Source organism: Coffea arabica, chromosome 8e (assembly GCF_036785885.1).
Source record: "Coffea arabica cultivar ET-39 chromosome 8e, Coffea Arabica ET-39 HiFi, whole genome shotgun sequence".
Classification (NCBI taxonomy): domain Eukaryota; kingdom Viridiplantae; phylum Streptophyta; class Magnoliopsida; order Gentianales; family Rubiaceae; genus Coffea; species Coffea arabica.
The window spans coordinates 43,754,851-43,774,721 of record NC_092324.1 but is presented as its reverse complement, the minus strand read 5'-3'; the positions used below and the strand labels follow the sequence as shown (position 1 = coordinate 43,774,721).

Sequence of the window (19,871 nt, the reverse complement as noted above, 5' to 3'; positions counted from 1 at the left end):
AGACAAATGCTTAGACACTTGAACATCTGAGGTTGACTGCCTGACTTTTTTTATTATTCATTGATGATGATGCAGATAATTCTTGATTGACTGGCATGATAGATACATCTCAAACAACACTTGAGTATTGACTGGCATGATAGATACATCTCACAACACTTGAGTGATTTTATGCAGGGTTTGGCTGTGATTACTGCCTTACTAGTCAAATGTTTTGCTTGCTATTCCATTTTTTTTTTCTGATTTCAGTTAAAATCATATATATATATATAAATGTATATTTATTTATTTATTATGTCCATAAAACATGGCTCTATTTTTTGAGTTATTTTTTGAGTTGTAAAATGAGATTTGTTATAATTTTAATTTTCCATTCCTAATATATGACACTTATTCTGAGTTGTCTACGAGAAATTTCTTGTGCAGTATTCTTTGCCAGTTGATATTACTGGCAAGCTACTCATTATATGTTGATTATGTAGAAGCTTTGTCTTCATTATTCGAGATATATTAGAAGGATGGTTTGATAGCCATGCAAAGTTCTCGTAGTAATGGCATGTAATTGAGAACTCTGCCTTGTACTTCCAGCACTTTGAAGGATTGAAACTCCTGAGAATTTAAAATGGACAGTAATCAAATATGTTAACATCCACCCAACCCAAGCAAAGATTTGGAACTGAAAAACCAAATTTCAACTGTAAACCAACAATTCATCATCTCACTATTTAGGCTAGAGGCAGTGGTTTCAATTTGGCGATTTGCCTTTTCCTATTTTCGTGCCTTTTTGGTATCAAGTCCAGTTGACTTGGTTCTGATCTGTTTTGGGACCCCATGCTAGTTTCTTGAAGTACCATTTTCACAGGGCATATGTGGTTATTCCTATTTTTGTGCCTTTTTGGTATTAAGTCTACCTGAATTGGTTCTGTTCTCTGATCTTTTTGGGACCCCATGCTAGTTTCTTATAGTAGCATTTTCACGGGGCATATGTGGTTATCTTGTTTGTGCTTTCATTTCACATATTCGAAAGATAGGTCAATCTTCATTTTGAAACAGACTAATCTGAGGAACCAGTACAGTAGCAGTTTTGAACTGTATTGAAATGATGCATTGTTACAAGTAAACTGAGGGCTCATAATGTTTACACAGTGGTTTTGCAACCAAGAACTATGCCTTCAGGAATTTTTGTGTGTCATGCATCTAGTCCTATTTAGAAAGGTAAAAAAAGAAAGCAGGCTCTAATGCTAGAGTTTGTACTAACCTACAATTTTCTCAAAATCCCTAATCTTGGATTCTGTCCACTCGAAATACAAATTGAAAATGTTAAAAAGAAAAAAAGGGGGAATCTCTAGCATGTGTGAATAAATAAGTTGAATTGTCACCAAAATCTCCAAGGATCCTTGTATGGAGGAACATAGTTTTCTGTCGGAGGTAGAAGACGGAAAGATGCCACGGTTTTCTGCAAGAGGGGTCCCATCTGCAATATACAAGATGAGATGCCGACTCAAACGTCAAGCCAACATAAAACAAGTTTCCTTCAGTTAAATTTCTAAAGCCATGCCAAATTTTAGAGCAAAATGGCATCATATTTCATCACCTTCCACTGGTCTCTTTTCTAAAATAATGTGTACAACACACATGATTTCATGCATATGTTGGATGCTGAGATTGCCATTATACTGTAATCAGATGCGTAAGCGCTTCAGTAGATAGGGAATGCTAGCGCTCAGGATGCAAATTGTATATATTCATGTATGTTGACAAATACCTCATTCCCTAATCACTAGATAACTGATGCTTGCTGATTGTTGAAGGACTCAAAAGGCTTGAGTGAAAAATACTTACATCATTCCATTGCTTGCTGAGTGTTGAAGCACTCAGAGAATATAAATAGCCTGCAATAATACTTATGGTAAGAAGAGATCATAAAGGAATCTAACAAAAGAACCACAAGAGTTTAACAGTCTACATTGATGTACACCTCTACAAGATCAATAATTTAAACCAAAAGAAGTTGACTGATCCCAGAAAAAGATCACATCAATCAAGAAACTTTGTTTCAAAAATGAAAAGAAAGGTCTCAGACTAAACAAAATTGCAGGATCCCTTATCTGCAACTTTGAGAAAAAGTTACTCAACTGAATCCTAATTTGTCAAATAACCGCCTTTGCCATAACCAAAGTTACTCTTCATTGTAATGTGTTTTTTTTTTTTTTTTTTTACATTTTTGTGTAATAAATGATAATAACATGCCAAGCTTACCATCTCGTTCAGCAGTTGATGCGACATAATGCCTGAAAAGATTTGGTTCTAGTGCCTGCATGATTGAACACAGAATCATGACTATTACAGTACAAGTGTCTTACTGGAAAGTATCACAAAGGAAGTAAACTTACAATTTTTGTTGGCGATTTCCTTACAATGTACTCATAATACCAATATGGTACACCATCAACCTAAGAAGCAACATCAAGAGATGCAGAAAAGCAGATACGAACAGTAATATTCAGTATTGAAAACACGGTAATATGAGGTAGTTAACCCAAAAAGAACTCACCTCTGATGAATGTGCGTCAAGGACAGAACTTTCAGCCAATCTCTGAGTAGAAGTGACCCTCTGTAAGAAGTTCAAGAACGATGGCTCATTGAAGTATTTCATAATAGCCAAGTTCATGCAACAAACACTTCGACCTCATTAGTGGAAGACTAGAATCTAAATCTATTTAGTACCAAAGAGCTAAGAATTTATACGAATAAAGTTTCAATGATCCTACGAATGTACATCACCTGATTTTACCATTTTCAACATTTTAATTTGTAGGTAGAATGATAATAAGAAACAAATGGGAATGCTAAGAAAATAATTCTGCATTTACCATGTCATAAACCTCCTTCAGCATGAAAATTGGCTGTCGCAAACAAATATACGGAGCTTGTTCTGTGGGAGAGGGGGGGGGGATTTTAAGATTTTATGACCAAGTCATGTCCTAATGCTTTTTAAGACCAGAATAAACATAATCGCACTTGAGTTGTGCTTAATAACTTTGAGGTTAGGGACAATGAGGCTCATTACCAAAGATGATTTATCAGCTAATACCGAATCAGCGACATCTTTGGCACTCCATGCGCTTTTTTCATTTGACTTCAAAATCTGTGCATTTGGAGGACCTATCTGAATCATAGATGGGCTAACTGATTAGCCACTTAAAGTGCCCTTACAACCATCAACAATGAAAAGACTAGGGGCATTACCGAGACAGAAATTACAAGGTTATCAATGAAATCCACCCTCTCAGAGACAATGCGGAGTCGTGCATCAGCTGCCAGATATTTCAATCAGCATACAAATATAAAAAAGGCAAATCTCAGTAATTGCAAATTGCATCTGAAAGTGTTCCATGACTTACGCGACAACGGTGCAGCTGATGAATAACGCTCTGGTTTTCTGGATTCCACCCTTCAAATAAATGAAAAGAGTGAGGTTCCTACAATTTAAAATGCAGTATAAGGAAGAAGAGATATTGTGAGTTAGCTAAGAAGCATGTAAGGACCAAGTTATCTTGTTGCAGCCAATGAAACATTTGTCTTCTGCGTCTCAGAAATAAAGGAAAAAAATATACATTAAAAAAAATAGACAGTTCAGCATCTTTTAGCAGTTAACAGAAAACAAAGTGTTAGGACCACATACATAACGTGCACTATATCAGAATCTGATAGCAGTTTACAATCACTCAATATAAACTTCTGCAAATCTGTTCAAGCTATTAAGGACAAATTGCTATTTGGTAACAGTCTAAGCCTTCAAGATTAATCAGAAAACACATCCAAATTTTGAGCTTGAACTTAGAAATCACTTAAAACATTGTCAATAGCCAAAGTTCTTCCAAGTCATCAGATTATCAGTTTGAAACTTGACAAAATGCTTACCATTTGAAGGCCAACTTTTTGGATGGAAGTCCGAGAGGATACGAATAAGAATAAGCATTTATGTCGTCAATTAGATGAGCCATTTTAACCTCTTCCTCAGCATCAGAACCTGCTGCATTCATACCATGAAGAACATTTAAAAACAGAATGCAGCAGTCCACAGATATTTGGCTATTTGCAGATATTCAATTTTCCCGAGAGTACTGCCGAAAATTGCAACAGTTTTGAGGTTAATAAGTTTTACAATTTCTCGACATCGTTCTACATTTTTTTACTAATTCCATTCTAAACTCCTCAAAGTCTAACTATACATTATCCAATTAGCCATAAATCCTCAACATGTGAAAGACGTATTCACCAATTAACGAGTACAACTTCTTATGATATTTAAGGATAAGAGACGAAACAAGAACGAAAATGTAAATAACGGGGTTTTACTTGAAAAGGGAAGAATAAGAGAAAGTGAAGTAGAAAAGCCAGTGAGCATCAAGTTCCTCCTGCAAAAAATCCCATTTTGCGAAGTGGGATTTGAAGAAGAACTGGAAGATGCCATGATTTTGCCATCTAACTTGTATTTCCTTTGCCTTGAAAAAATCCCACTTTGATTTCTAAACAAGAAAAAAAATCAAAACAGGAAGTGTCAATTTTCTTTCTTCCATAGCACTACTGTAAAAGTGTACTTGTGAATGTGCAGATAAGAAGCAAGGAAAGAATGTAAGAGCAACAATACCTGAAGAAAGTTAGAGATGGAAGAAGAAAATGATGGTTGGACGTTAGCAGCGGAGAGGGAAGAACTGCCACCATTACTAAAGGATTAGCCAACTACAATGAATTCTGAGAGAGATTGAGGAGTCCTCAGTTCTTGAAGCTCTCCTGTTTTCCTTTACTAAGAGATGTTTGCTCATTTGCTCCTAGCTTTTGCTTACTGCTGTGGAGTGTTGGAAAAATGGAAATGATTGGATATGCCACTCAGTTGTACGGTGCCGTTTCACATATAGATTAGGGATAATTTCAGAAACCTCCCTTGAGGTTTCTGATAATTTCACTCGGCTCCCATCAGGTTTAAGAAATTACACTTACCTCCCTTTACATAGTAAAATACCTATAATACCCTCCACTTGGTAGAAAATTTAAAATTTAAGGCAATAAATTTTCATAACCTAAAACAAAATTTTTTTTTTGTCTCTTGTCTATTTTCACTTCTCTCTTTTCTAATTAATATAACCTATTATTTTTTTTCAATTTTGTTGATATTAGTAAATTGAAATTAAAAAATCAATAGAGGGAGTAGATTATGTGTCAAAGTAAAAGCAAATGAAGAGACTCGCAGTGATAAAGAAATAAATAATGAAATTGATGATTGAAATAGGAAGAGGAACTACAGATGTGAAATTTGTCATATTTTGTTTGTTGTAAAAAAACTTTTATAAAATATCAATAATTACATGAGGATTTCTTTCATTGGATTAGAAATTTTTTTTATTATGATTTTATTGTAGAGGTAAAATTTATTCTCTACTTTTCAAATATTAAAAGTAGGATTTCTCTACAAATATTAATATTTTTAAGACCATAGAAGGGGTTGTAATGGTGATTTTAGGTTAGATTAACTTGTATTGAAAAAGTATTTGAGCACTGATATTTAATTTGGGATATAAAATTGGTTGTCAATGGGGTTTGTGTGTGTGTATGTGTGTGTGTTTTGTGTGATAAGTATTGATATTGTATATACAATAATTTGAGATATTTTAGACAACTATTTGATTTTAAAACTTATGTTTGGATGGTTGTTAGGGATTAGACTTGTTGATTTGTGCAAAGCGTGGAAGAAACTGATTCTTAATTTTGTACAAAAGGGTAATTTGAGATTTTTTAGAGAAAATTTAGGTTGTTGGACCTACATTATTACTAAACAGTAAAAGTATGGGAGATATATATAATTTTTAAAACTTAAGGAGAGTTCTCTATAATTGTTATAAACCTCAGGGGAGGTTTGTGAAATTATCCCTAAAGATTATCTACATTTTTTCTTTTGTCTTCTACTACAATCCCTAGTACTAGCTTTTTTTTATTCTAATATACATACATATATATATATATATATATGTATATGTATATGTATATATATATTTTGGTAAGGGAGGGGGGGGAAGGGGATACAGTAGCATTGTATTAGCAAAGTTAAATGCTTTAGAATGTTTATGAAACTCAGATTAAGCTGAAAATTCTGACCAACATATAAAATAGTTCAAACTCCATTTGTTTAAGTAATCAATTAGCTACTATCCCAAAATCGCAATTAACTAATTAATTAGCTTGATTTCATGGACTGAGCTAACGCTTCAATGCAGCCCTACGTGAGACTACTTGGTCAAAAGTACTACTAGTTTTATGTTTTTGTTACTAAGTTTTGATACAATTCAAAATGGGAAAAATGTACATTTAATTGCTGGGGCGCCTTTCAAATTTCTCAATATTTTGGCTACTGATAGGGGTATAAAGCGAGTGTAATTAAATCGAATATTCTAGTGTTCAAACTTATTTGATTATTTTAACGAGTTTGAAATTGTGTTCAAATTTGGCGTTTTTAGTTGTCGAACGAGGTTGAACGAATTTTTTTTATCAAATTTGAAAATTGTTAAACGCAAAATGTTGTTCTAACTTGATTTAATTAGTTAACGAATCAAATTTGAACGAACTCTTATCAAATCAAATTCGACTCAAATATCATATAGTTTAATTCATCGTTCAATCCAATAAATGATGACCATTTTGGAAAACAAGACCATCATTGACTTCAATTATTTTAGCCCCAAAAAAATAAAAATGAAAAACAAATGGACCCCACTCCACCTCCCCACAAGGCGACAAAATTCATGTAAGTAATCGAATAACACATCTCTAACAAGTCTAAATTCTGAATTTTCTCAACTACGGGTCTACACTAAACCATCCAATCAAACAGAGAGTGGTTTTCACTCGCCATTATTTCCTGAAGTGGCAGTTTCTGAAAGGTCAATTATGGTACACCTCATTCACCTGAGAAATACATCCCCTGAAAATCTACAAATTCGCCTCATCCCTTTTTTTTTTTTTTTTTTGGTATTAATTAATTAGTATTTATTTTGCAAACCATTAACGCCACCTCGGCCCCCTACTAAATGAGTAAATATTCACCTATTATAGACACAAGTAGAGAGAGAAAGTAGGCGGGTGCAAAAAAATCTCTCGAAACTCGTCCCGTCGAAGCGATCGCGGAAAATTGGAGTTTCCATTTCAGTTTTGATTCTGGAGCGGTCGGTCGATCGATCGATTGATCACAGTTCAATACTTCATCAATAAAGGTAATTTTTTTTTCTAATCAATTTTTGATTGCTTTGTTTCTGGATGCTGCCTACGGCGAGAGCTTTGAAGTAGCAGTACAATCGTTTCGTTAATTAACTTATTTTTCAGAGCGTGGTTTAAATTTGTTGTGAATGTTGATTTGTGCATGTTTTATGAAAAAAGCGTTGAATTTTGAGATATGTGTGAAGAAAGCGTTGAATTGGTGGATCATGGCTGGAATTTTGTTCGATATGAAGGAAATCATGTTCGGTGATATGTGTTTTTATATTTTTGTTGTCATTTTCAACTTCGGTGGCTTTACGACGAAATTTTCTGCTCGGAAATGACCTAGAACCGCCGCTCCATGGGTGTATGCTCTGCATATGTACTCGTGAAGTTGACATCTTATTATGTACTTTTTTTTTTTAATATGTGATCAATAAGGTTTAAGCAAAGATTAGGTAATTGAATGAGGTTTTTGGAATAGTATAAGAAGATTTGTGAAGACGTTTTTGTGTTGTGTATATTAGGTTGTAGCAGTTAAATTTGCCTGTCCGTGTTAGTAGACATGCTTTGATTTCTCAAATTCTGAATGAAATTTTCTGATTGGTTCATTCGAAAAGGATAAGGTGGAAAATGAAATAGTTTACTCAACTGTCAAAGAGAATTGAGGAAGAATTAGTTTTTGAGTACTGTTGACGATGATGCAATTATACTTTGATCTTCAGATTGATGTTCTGGATGTTTCACATTCTTTATCAGTACTTTTGTTGTTTACTTGAGGTATAGAGTGAGTATTCGGAATCCTTCCTTGTAGTGATTGTGTAATTGTATTTTTAGGGATTTCTGTTTATATTGTGCAACGAGATGGATTGTTTTGTGGCATTGCTTACTTCTGCATTAACATGTATGGATGGCGAAGGAAAAAAAATATAGGTGAGAAGTTAAATAATTAATTCAGAAGGATTCATGGTTGACTAAATTGAAGTAAAAAATAATAGCCATATAGGTTAATTAACTAGATGATACGTTGTAACTAAAAGGGGAGTAAATGGCAATTCTGAGTGCAAAAGTTAAATGTTGTCAATGAAATTTAGCAAAACCTTAGGAGCATGAGCTGTTTAATTTTCACCCCACTTCCTCTCCTGTAATATTCTTCATTCAGCAGCTAATTCTTTGTCCTTGAGGACATAAACCTTGTAATTCTTTTATAGTTTTAGTGTCTCTTAACGAAATGGTGCCATGTGGGGCAGCTGTAGTCCTTGATCTAGAGCAGTTGGATACAATATTTTTAGTTACTTAGGTTGACACTTATTCTTGTGAACATATTTTGTTTGACAGCAGTGTGCAGAAATATCATATTTGTACTGCAGCCCTTTGGTCTCAGAAAACCATAAAACTCATGAACTGTAGTACTTTATGGTACAGCATCTTAACAACATAACTTCATCATCTCATTGACTTCATATACTAGAACTTGAGACCCACTTGACCTTTGTGGAGCCATTTTGGCTTGAGTTGACTTTTGACTTTCAAGAAGTAAGCCAATGTGTTTGGTGCCTTTTAGCATGAATGCTGAAAGCAGGGGTTAAGAGAACTATGGAATCCTTGCAATCTTGAACTTGTGTTGTCTAACTGGGTAGTATTGTGAGTTCAATTTTTGGATGTGGTTTTCATTTGCAGTGGTTGTGTAACTTGTGTTAGACCTTAGGGCGTGAGTCCTTCTGGCAGGAATGTATTCAGTGAACCATTAATTAACCACTTCATTTACAGCTAAACAGTTATTCGTCATCACTAATCCAGCATTATTATGCTGCTTTTTTACTTCCTGATTACTGGGTAATTTTTTTTGTTCCTGTCTTGTTTCAGTGAACTCTTATGCACCATTTCAATGAAGGCAGGAGCATCTACTTTGAATCCTTATGCGGAATCATATGTGCCACTATCTAAAAGGAGGGGAGCCGATGAAAGAAATGATTTTAAATTTCCAGGAGTACAGGCAAAGAGGGGAAGTGAGTCTGCTGTATTGGGACCTCGACATTGGGATCCTACAATACTAGCTCCTCAAATCTATGACAGCCATTATAGTGATGCTTTCTATGCTGCTGAGAATACCAAACTGAAAGGTTATACTAACCCTGGATTTCATGGTTCTTCATCATACAGTCCGGCTGAGACAGCAGAGAAGGCAACCTTCGAGGAGGAGTCTGACATTGATTTGGCGTATCTTCAGATGACATTTCCTAGTGTATCAGAAGAGTCTCTTGCTGACGCCTATAAGGCGAACAATTATGACCTTGATGCCACAATTGACATGTTGACCCACCTTGAGGTAAGGGTCTGAATTATTTTTGAGATCAAGAATTATAGTTCTGGTATAGAGGCAATTAGAATTTATATTCTTCTGAGAGTTTTATTTTTATTTTTTTATTTTTGTGTGGTGAACTTGTTTATTAGGTAAGTGGAGATTGGATTGGAAGTTATTTTATTGGTTTCTGGGTTTAGGTCCAGTTAGAAGTTTTGTATGCCTGATAGTAGTATGCTGTGAAACTGCACTTCCTACGTAGCTGATCTTAACCTGTGACTTTGTTGCATGGTACTGCTTTTGCATTGTCTGAAACACACTCAAGGAAGCATGTTGCCGCTATCTTTAACCTAGAGAAGGATTTATTTTGCTGATGAGTTGTTCTCCATTGCTGATTCGTAGCTTACCTGTTTGTTACCTTAGGGGAGAAAAACGAAATTATTAATTTTGTCCACAGATTCTCAGGAGCTTGTAATCAAAACAATTGTTTCACTATTTCTTTCTGTTTCAAGGTTTTTGTAATTTAGCATACCTAGTCAATGATTGCCAGCAGTACATACCCTCTTTCCAATGCATACGTGTGGAAAACTGTTAGTAGATTTGGGTTAAAAGACATAATAATTCTTTGAACTAGGATTGGTTTAATAGAGATGGAAATAAATGCTTGACTGGTGCTTCTGTTTGTTTTTGTATCAAGGAAATTCAGAAGAAGTATAGTTTTCTTCTTGTTGATCATCAGCACTTTTCTGTTCAATTGTCTTTTCTTGTTATGTAACTGTTCTTGGTTATATAATTCTTCCAGTATTTTGATGACCTCTTTTTTATTGGACTTGCAAATGATGATATATTGTATTGATCAGGAACAATCTTATTTTTGATTGCTTATTTCCTTTATTTTGATAGATTATATCTGTCTGTTGACTGAGAAGATGATATTCCTTTTTAATTTTTTTTTTTTTAATTTAGGTCATGATCCAGGCAGCATAATAACATATTGATGGCTTATCAACGCAAGTAATAGGAATAATTTGCAACTTGGTATTTCAGATCTTTTGTATTTCCACACTGAAATATATCCAGGAATCTGGAGTAGTGGATTATTGGTGAATATTGAATTTGTCTTTGTTAAAGTTACGAGTAGATTTTCCTGGATGCCACATCTCATATCTGCATGGAAGATGTTAAATCTTTATTCTGCCGAACAGTTGATTCAACCAAAACAATAAATAAATAAATTGTTGATAGATTATGCTGACTAACACTTGAATATCTTGTTTTATGAATCAGCAGCTTTTCTTACATTGTGCTCACAAAAAAAAAAAAAAAAAAAAAAAAAAGAGGATCTTACATAGCTTCTGTTCAAGAATCCTTGAAAAAATATGATGTATAGAGGAATATGATACTTAGGATGCTGGGTTTGATCTAGGCACCTTGAAAAGGTGTGTCTATTTGCATCAAAGAAACATATTTTTGCACTCTGATAAAGGTATAGTCGTTCAAATGTAGAAGTTTGTTGCACGAGTCAATCTTGATTGTTGTCCTTAGTTTTCTGGGACCAATGTCAGAGGCTGCTCACATCATGGCAATGCTCAAGTGTTGATGTTCCAATTCTTTCACCCTATATGGATACTGCTTAGACTAGTTTGATTCGCACTGTATTTAGATTAGATTCATGTGTCATCCGTTGTCTTGCAGGCCTATCCTGTTGATTCTAAGCTTCCTGACACACTGGACATTGGTGATGTGCCAGAATCTGGGGGTGCTGGGGAACTCCTGAAACTGAAGGATGTGAACACTGAAGGTGGTGCTTCATCATCTGGTTTATCAGGCATGGCCCCTGCCGTTTAGTTGAATCCACAGCTGCCCAGTTTCCAATTTTTGGTTTGTCAGAGTGGATTCAAATCTGGTTTTGGGGATGAACTTTTCTTAGAAGAAGTCAGGATAACAATAGTCTCTCTTTTGTTGTTGTATATAGTCGTCAGATGCTTGTGCTCAGATGTCTTAGAGTCCTGGGTTCATTGTCTCTGTTTGATAGGTCAACAGAAAGTGTGCTCTGTTGGTTGCGAGTTGCCAATTTCAGCAAAAACGTTGGCCATGGTAAAGAATTGGGAAATTTTCCAAAAGCAAACGGGTTAAAATTGTTAATATCTTGGATTTCTAATGTGTAGTGGTCTCTCAAAATGGCTATCGTTTCAAAGTCTATTATCTTGATCTAAACCGAAAGCCGGAAAACAAAATCTGCTCGCCGGTAGAGTTACTCATCCACTCGCTATATTTTAGGTACGAACTGACATAATGTGGAAGACATGGCACCAACTTGCATTGAATCCACACACATGCATCTTCCATGCAAGTCATTTTGCATATTAGAATCAAAATAATAATTACAAATAAGTTTTTTTTTTCTGTGTAACAGCATATTTAACCTAATCTAGATTATTTCTGCTCCTACTCTAGCTTACTCTTGGCAGGAGGGGGGGTGTTGGCCCAATTGAACTAAGAGAACCGATGGGGAAGGAACCATCATTGGATCAGACTTGTGCATCACGCACTCGTTTGGATTTAGAAGAAATCACATATATAGTAGCATATTGATAAAAGATAAGGTTTGAATCATTGATCTCCCATCCCATAATATATGTGGTGGTCAACTCCTCTAGAGGAAATTGGTTCAATAAATACAAATAAGTTGAAAGAGAAAATCTCGCACAATGTGTAACTTGTAGTCCGATTTTAATTTAATCTTATATATATATATACTAGTGAGATGGCCTGCGCGATGCGCAGGTGGGCTAATATTTTCCGTGTTAACTATTTTTTATTGTGTGGATTTATTAGTATACATCTATGTTATTATCTAATTCAAGCAGATCATTAGAGAATTATCATTTTTATTAAAGGTTGACAATTATGAAATATATAGAATACATGAGAACAATAATATATAGAATGCATGAGGGCACTTATACAGAATACATAAGCGTAAATTAGAAAATTGTATAAGGTTATTTTGCATTTGAATTAGGATAATTAGAAAATTATAAAGTGAATCATTCCCAAAAAAGTATTAATCATTGTTGATACAAAAAAAGAGGGGACCCGGCAAGTCAATTAAGCACTTAAACCATAGAACTTGGCATTGCTAAAATTAATCACCACATGTCACAGTAATAAAACCCATTTTTTAAAGTTACTAAAGCCAACAATGGTTTATTAATTGTTTCCTCAATAATTGTGCATTTACAGAACACTTAACAATTTTATTTCATGTTAAGCCAATAATAATTTATTAATTGTTTCCTCAATAATTGTGCATTTATAGAACATTTAACAATTTTATTTCATGTCACAGTAATAAAGGCCATTTTTAAAGTTACTAAAGCCAGAAATAATTTATCAATTCTTTCCTAGGTAATTTTGCATTTACAGAACACTTTAAAAGCAAATAATTAACCACAAAAAACCAACTTTCAAAAGCTTCATTTTTTACACCACCAATTACCAATTCGATCAACATGTCCCATAAATGCACCAAAACTATACCTGCTTTAAACAAACAAAACAGGCAATTTGAGGAAAATAGGCCAGACATCCAATAACAATTCCAGGATAACCACTTGACCAAAAATACCATTCATAGGGCAACTCTCCCTTTTGTATTATATATATAATTATATTATATTTTTTAAAATTTAGAGTACTTTAGTTTTTTAATGTAAGAAACAATCTAATTAATGTTACATGTTTGACTAAAATAATAAAAAAAATAGCACACCATATTGCTTTTCAATTTAGAGTCATTAGGAAAAAGGAATGTGTTAAAAAAATTTATAATAATTATATATATTAAATACGAATATGTTAGTAAAATAACAAATTAATTCTTTTAAAAAGGAAATAAGTTAACAATCTAGCTCACATACAAGACGGAAATAACTTTATGTTTATAGAATTGAAAAATAACAATAAAAATAAGGGCATCAAAAAATTTGTAATAATTATATACATTTAATATGGATATATAGACTAATATTTTTTTATAATTGTGCGTCTTAAATAGTAGAAGGATTATAAACCTTTTTTAGTTCCAAGTCTTGACACGTTAGCCAATTTTCATTACCTATGATGACAACGTTGGACTTCTATTTTTTTTTCGATTCAATTTTTGGGAATCATGCAATTAGAAGCTTCTTGTCAACATGGTAGACAACCACTCCACCCAATACAATGTGTAATAAATTGCAGAGAAAGAGAGGCACACACAGAACTTTATTTACTGGCTCACAAAGTAAACCACCAACGGGAAATAACCAAAACAGCCAATTGATGAAAATAACCTCTACATCCAACAATAATTGCAGCATAACTGCTACTAAATGAATTGACCTGAACTTGTTTGCTCTTAGCCCATTTGTGAGCAAGTGCTAACTTTTTCCCCGAAAGTGTATATCATATCGTTTATACACTTTTCCTAGCAGCAAATTGCTTGTAATCAAGAGCAATTAGTGTGTTCATATTATGACAATGCTTTCGTTATTTGAACTAATAATCTTTCAGTAAAGATGCAGTTAATATTCGGAGAAAGATGAAATTAGTAAAAGCTATTGAGTTGAAATACATCTATCACATAAAATGACACAAAATATTACAATTGAAAAGGTGGGGGTTAAATTTAATAAACAGGGTATTGTAACCTGGCTCATGTAATCTATCTTCCATCTTATCGATATTCTAAAAATTCAATTCATGCAATAATTGATATCGATGCTCCTTCTCATTATATCCTTTCATTCCAATTGGTGGAAACTACCATTAGAAGCTTTTGCATGGGAGGTCTCTCATATTGTGATTAAAGGCGTTAGAGGTCATGGATTATAATCTTCATCCTCTCTTCCCGGTTCTTAAATTTCACTCCTCCCCTGCTAAAAGAATTTGATCAAAAAAAGAAGGAGAAACTCCACTTGACACCCTAAACTTCAATTTTAGACGCTTGGTGCCCTAAACTCTTAATTTTGAATACTTTATACCCTGAACTCTCAAGTTTGTTCTATTTAAATCTAATCAATGACAATTTTTACAATATTAGTTACATAGAGAACCAAACAAATCAATGATAATGTGCTGAAAATAATCAAAAGGTGCTAAGATATCATAGTAAAAAAACAATGCATTCTCATAATTTTGCACCATCTTTTATATCGATAATTTTGCTAACAACATTAGCAATTGAAGCTGTATAACTAAATGATAATGTGCTAAAAATGGTCAAAACAGCTAAGGGATCGTAGTTTGAATAAAATAGTACATTTTCATTAATTTTCACCATTCTTCATCTCATTAATTTTGCCAGCGTAATCATTAACTGGACTTAAATGGGACAAACACGAGAATTTAAGTTACAAACTATCCAAAATTAAGAGTTTGGGATGTAAAGTGTTCAGAGTTAAAGTTCAGGATGTAAAGTAAGAAAATAAAACAAGTTCAGGGTGCAAAGTAGAGTTAATCCCCGAAAAAAACTTTTGATTAAAGGTGATTCGAGTGGTGAATGGATTCGAGCTTTTTCCACAGTTACCGTTTCTACATTGAGTCCATTACAAAGTTTTTTGGGCCAGATCCGCCCGGCTACTCTCGTTTGTGATAGTGGACCCTTTTCTTTCATTCAGAAACGGTAGCAGTTTAAAATAATAATAAAAAAAAGACAAAAACAAGTTTGCAGACGAAAACATCCTTCTTTCCCTCTTCACTTCATCTCCTGCCATTTTCTGGGTTTAGAAGGGTTTAGGGTTTTAGGATTCTTTTTATTGATTAATAGTAAAAAAGAAAAACCCCCAAAAAAGTTCAAGAAAATCTCCTTCTAGGGACAGTGGCTAATCTCATGAGTTTCGCTACCTGTCAATCATCTTATCAACAATCTTGGTTCAATCTTAAAATCCTGGAAAATTCAAGGGATGAAATTTTGCCTAACCCTTATCCCGCCAAGAATTCCCAGCAGAAAAATGTGTTTTTTGTATCATCTTATGACCTTTTCTACATCTTGTGCTGCTCAAAGTTTGGATTTTTATGAAGAATCCAGAGTGCCCGAGTTAAATTACGACGAATTAAAGCAGAAAATGCAGACGCATGCCTCCTCAGGTTGTCTTAAACAGGCATTGGACACTTTGAGTATGATGAGGTGTGTGCCCGGAAAGCCCACAGTTTATGATTATAATTCAATGATTTATTGTTATTTGAAGTCTGAGCATGTTTTGTTCGACGAGTTAGTTGAGGTCTATAATGGGATGAAAAGGTTTGGGCCATGTCCTAATGCGTTGACTTATAATTGTCTCTTGAATGGGATGGTCAAATTTGGGAGGTTGAAATATGGGATTTTTGTAGCAGAAGAAATGTGTAAAAGTGGGTTCTTGCCATCATTTAGCTGTTTATCGAATTTGTTGAAGAGATTAATTCTGTTTGGTAATTTAGTCGATTCGTTAACCGTGTTGGAAATGTTGTTGAGGTTGAGTTATGTTCCTACCGAACCCACGTTGAATACGTTGGTTCTTGGTCTAAGTAAAGCTGGGATGGTTAGGGAGGCGTATTTTGTGTTCTCAGTTCTGCTGGATAAGGGGTTAGTACGAGGTGCTTATAATTTTAATCCTGTACTGTGGGCTTTCTCCAAGTTGAATGGTTGTCGTAGTGCAGTGGCATTTTTCTGTTTTCTTCAAAAGAAGGGATTTGTACATAATGTGTGTTCATATACAGCTTTAATTTATGGATTTTGCAAGGATGGTTTATGGGATGATGCTTTTCGTTGTTTCGCTAAAATGGAAGCTGATGGCTGTAAGCCTAATGTGATTTCTTATACTGTAGTTGTTAAGTTTTTGTGTGACAATGGTAAGGTTGATGAAGCATTAAGCCTTTTGGGAGTAATGGAAAAGAAAGGATGTAACCCAGACCTAGTTACTTACAATATTGTTCTCAGAGAACTTTGTCATCACAATAAAGTCGTTGAAATCGGTGAACTTGTTCGAGTTGTTCATCAACACGGATTTTCTCCTGATCCATATACCCATTCTGCATTGGCAGGAGGCATGTTGAGAAGGAGGAGAACTGACATCGCCAACAAAATTTTGCTTGACATTATTCCTAGGTGTTGCTCTGTTGATGTTGTGGTATATAATATATATATCCATACTTTGTGTTGCAATGAAAGATCAGAAGAAGCATTGTCCAAGATGATGTGCATGACGGAATTAGGTTTTAAACCTACTCACGTATCACATAATACAATTTTGAAAGGAATGTGCAAAGAGAAAAATATTTATGAAGCTTTGACTTTTTTTGGCCAGATTGATTGGTCCAGAAATGGGCCTGACTTGATCTCATTTAACACAATCCTGTCTGCAGCATGTAAACAGCACAAGTCCACAATCATTTCCAGGATCTTGTACCAAATGAAATATGCAGGTGTCAAGCTTGATATTTTCAGTTATACTTCTCTAATTCAGTACTACTGTAAGGTTGGTAAGGTCCAAGATTGCTTAAAGCTTTTGGACTCTATAATGACCAATGGTCCTAGTCCAACTACAGTGACTTTGAACACACTTTTGAGTGGTCTTTGTAGAAACCAATTGGTCGGATTGGCACAGAGAGTGTTCAAGTATTTAAAGAGCTTTGGAGTTTCACCTGATATTACCACCTATAATATCCTGATTTGTGCTCTGATAAGGGAAGGCGAGTATTTGTCAGTGTATCATCTGTCAGCAGATATTTACAGCCAGAGATTGAAGATGGATGTAATAACATATAAATCTATGATTTTTGTCCTTTGTAAAGAGGGAAAGATATCCTCTGCTCTCCAGCTTAGGGATCAAATGCTCAAGAGTGGGATTGCTCCAGATATTAGTGTTTATAATGCCATAATGAAGGCAATGTTCAGGAGAGGAAAAGTGTGGGAGATTATCTTATTACTGAAGGAGATATCAGTGGAAGGGTGTGAGCTAAATGCTGCTTCTTTTGAAATTTTGAAATGCACTGTGATGAAAGGTCATAGGGAGGGCTTTCCTAAGGCTGCAAAACTTTTAAAACTTGTCATGCACAGCAAGCGGTGGAGTGAGAATCAGGTACCTCATGGAGAGATTCCAGGATAAATTAGCAAGAAAATCTCTTTCAAGAAAACCTCAGTTTTGTTTGCTAATAGCTTCTGATGAAGTCTGGGACAACCTGACAGGTATGAATTACGACTATTGTCTTGTAGTCAGAAAGCATTTTGATCTGGCCTTGAATTTTTGATCTGTTGAGCATCCAAGATAATTTTTCTAAATCTTAAAGCAAAAGGACACAACTAAAGATATTTCTTTATCCAATAATTCTTTACATAATATTGGGTGTCTGTAGACTACTTTAGTGGAAAGATCACAGACATACAATTGGGATGATCTCCATGTGATGTTCAGTTCAGTCCTTTCGTGTAATGAAAATATCTAACTTGGATCTTGACAGTCAGATTACTTGTTGGATACCATAAAATAGTAGTGAATAAGGTGATTGTACATTTCATTCCACATTCGACAGCTCATTTCCAACACTTAAAAAATTTTAAAATAAGCAAAAGTAGAAAAGTGGTTTCAGCTTTATGCAGAGGATTCTGTCTAGCTTTAATGTCTTGGTAGAGTGCACTCCCTCTGAACAAACTCGATGATTATCATTTGGCACATCAGAACTAGCCAAAGGTTTCTAGAATTGTTCCAGTTCTTTTTTTCTGCATAGATAGATGGTTAATGACGAGTGTGCCATGGTTTTGTAAGATCAAATTGAGTTCGTTGTCTATGTTTAATTCTGTATCTTAATGTTCATGAAAGCTGATATAATACATCCAGCGGTTCAAGAGGAAATGAGGCATCTTGTAATCATTTATGTTTCTGACGCCTAAAGAAATGATCAAATGACCCTTCTTTGTGATTGCTGACCTCAATTATTTCTAATTTTCCAGGTTCAAAGCCATAACAATAGTATTTTACGGCTGATAAATAGTCTTTCATTATTTCTTTAACAGGTAGTTGTCCTCATTTTTCCAAGTAGTTTCCTTTTGTATCTATTTGCTTCCGTCCACAGTAAGGTCACGTGGATATTATCAGTTATTTAAATCTTTTAGTTCAAAGTGATTTTGATTAAATTGTCTTTGTTTGAAGCAGTGATATGCATGCCAAAGGGGGCACCTGGACTTAAGAAACACGGCAATGAAGGACAAAATCTTGGTTCTTGAATGAACTTGGCTTTTCGTTGGTTGGGATTGCTAAATTAAGGTAAGCTTCTCTTTCAGGTATCCCGGTGGAACCTAGGCAAATATATCATGTGACTTGCCCAACCGTTTTTGTGATACTTTTGGAGCACCACCTACTTACATTGTTTTCTGCTTTTTCCAGTACTTTACTCTTGAGCTCAAAAAGGTTAGCCGTGCTCAACAATTTTTATGGTCTTCATTTGTAGTGGTGCCAAGACAAGGGCCTTACTTGTACAAGAGTGTCGAAGAACTTTCAAGCAAACTTTTAACAACCTTCAAGTCTGACCATAATTGGAAGACTCAGAAGCAATGAGTATACTCCATGCAAGAACCATTTCAATCAGGCTCGTAAACGAGGCTGGCTAGGAGCATGTTTGCATGAAACTCGTGTATGATTGCTTGAGGAGGAGCCAATTCTTACTTGTTTACAAGGATACTTCTGGCAGATCGCAGTTTCTCAAGGGAAATGAGAGTGTAGCTGCCAACACAAAGGCGTGCACCCCTACACAGGAATTAATACCTTCGTGATATTCATCATCATCCTCGAAGTACAAGTTTGTTGTGCGATCACCATTTGAAACAATCTTATATTTGATAAGGTGACACATATAGTTCCAAACCTCCATGGCATATCCATTCTTCATAAAGAAATGATCATTCCTTTCTTTCTTATGCTCGAAATAGCACAAGTTTTCTTGCCAATCTCAGACTTCTTGTAGACTCTGATATTCCCCTAGCGTGTATAGGCTAATGACCATCTTGTTTTCGCTTTGAACATGTAACAAGCTCTGTTTGTCAGTGGACAAAAGCTTTGTAGGTAGTTTCTTGATCAGCCCATATAGGAAAAAGTCTCCTCCAAAATTGTACATGTCTACTTGTATAGTCATCCCTTTTAAAGCACAGTCTGTACAGTTAAAAGAATGTATATTATAGTATCTCTTACTTATAGCCTTATGCTGAGTTTGAAATTGTTCGTATTAGATGTATTGCAGTTTGAATTGTACATTCTATCCAAAAAAAAAAAAAGAATAGAAAAAGATAAAGAAAAATTTTGTG

General features: G+C 34.6%; 3 protein-coding genes across 7 annotated transcripts; 2 read left to right on the top strand and 1 right to left on the bottom strand.

Moving 5' to 3' along the window:
• Nucleotides 1-1,060: 1,060 nt before the first annotated feature.
• On the bottom strand, nucleotides 1,061-4,866 carry LOC140012899 (psbP domain-containing protein 5, chloroplastic-like). 2 transcript variants are annotated; one of them, XM_072061410.1, is made up of 11 exons: nucleotides 4,655-4,866; nucleotides 4,363-4,532; nucleotides 3,925-4,036; nucleotides 3,405-3,454; nucleotides 3,250-3,317; nucleotides 3,071-3,169; nucleotides 2,555-2,614; nucleotides 2,394-2,453; nucleotides 2,260-2,314; nucleotides 1,843-1,892; nucleotides 1,061-1,474 (listed from the first exon to the last, which is right to left on the bottom strand). In XM_072061410.1, the coding sequence occupies exons 1-11, from the start codon at nucleotides 4,726-4,728 to the stop codon at nucleotides 1,376-1,378; spliced, it is 897 nt and encodes a 298-aa protein (XP_071917511.1). In that variant the 5' UTR covers nucleotides 4,729-4,866; the 3' UTR covers nucleotides 1,061-1,375. The 2 variants fall into 2 exon arrangements, with proteins under 2 accessions (XP_071917511.1, XP_071917512.1); XM_072061411.1 differs by having other exon boundaries at nucleotides 3,925-4,033.
• Nucleotides 4,867-7,082: 2,216 nt separating this feature from the next.
• Nucleotides 7,083-11,698, top strand: LOC140012950 (polyadenylate-binding protein-interacting protein 6-like). Its single transcript, XM_072061644.1, has 3 exons — nucleotides 7,083-7,268; nucleotides 9,118-9,580; nucleotides 11,249-11,698. Exons 2-3 carry the CDS (start codon nucleotides 9,140-9,142, stop codon nucleotides 11,399-11,401), a joined length of 594 nt encoding a protein of 197 aa, XP_071917745.1. The 5' UTR covers nucleotides 7,083-7,268; nucleotides 9,118-9,139; the 3' UTR covers nucleotides 11,402-11,698.
• Nucleotides 11,699-15,232: 3,534 nt separating this feature from the next.
• LOC113703162 (uncharacterized) lies at nucleotides 15,233-19,775 on the top strand. Of its 4 annotated transcripts, none has more exons than XM_027224438.2 (4): nucleotides 15,233-17,762; nucleotides 18,525-18,587; nucleotides 18,727-18,837; nucleotides 19,022-19,775. In XM_027224438.2, exon 1 carries the CDS (start codon nucleotides 15,502-15,504, stop codon nucleotides 17,680-17,682), a length of 2,181 nt encoding a protein of 726 aa, XP_027080239.1. In that variant the 5' UTR covers nucleotides 15,233-15,501; the 3' UTR covers nucleotides 17,683-17,762; nucleotides 18,525-18,587; nucleotides 18,727-18,837; nucleotides 19,022-19,775. The 4 variants fall into 4 exon arrangements, with proteins under 4 accessions (XP_027080239.1, XP_027080241.1, XP_027080240.1 ...); XM_027224440.2 differs by having other exon boundaries at nucleotides 18,958-19,775; XM_027224439.2 differs by lacking the exon at nucleotides 18,525-18,587.
• The last annotated feature ends 96 nt before the right edge of the window (nucleotides 19,776-19,871 follow it).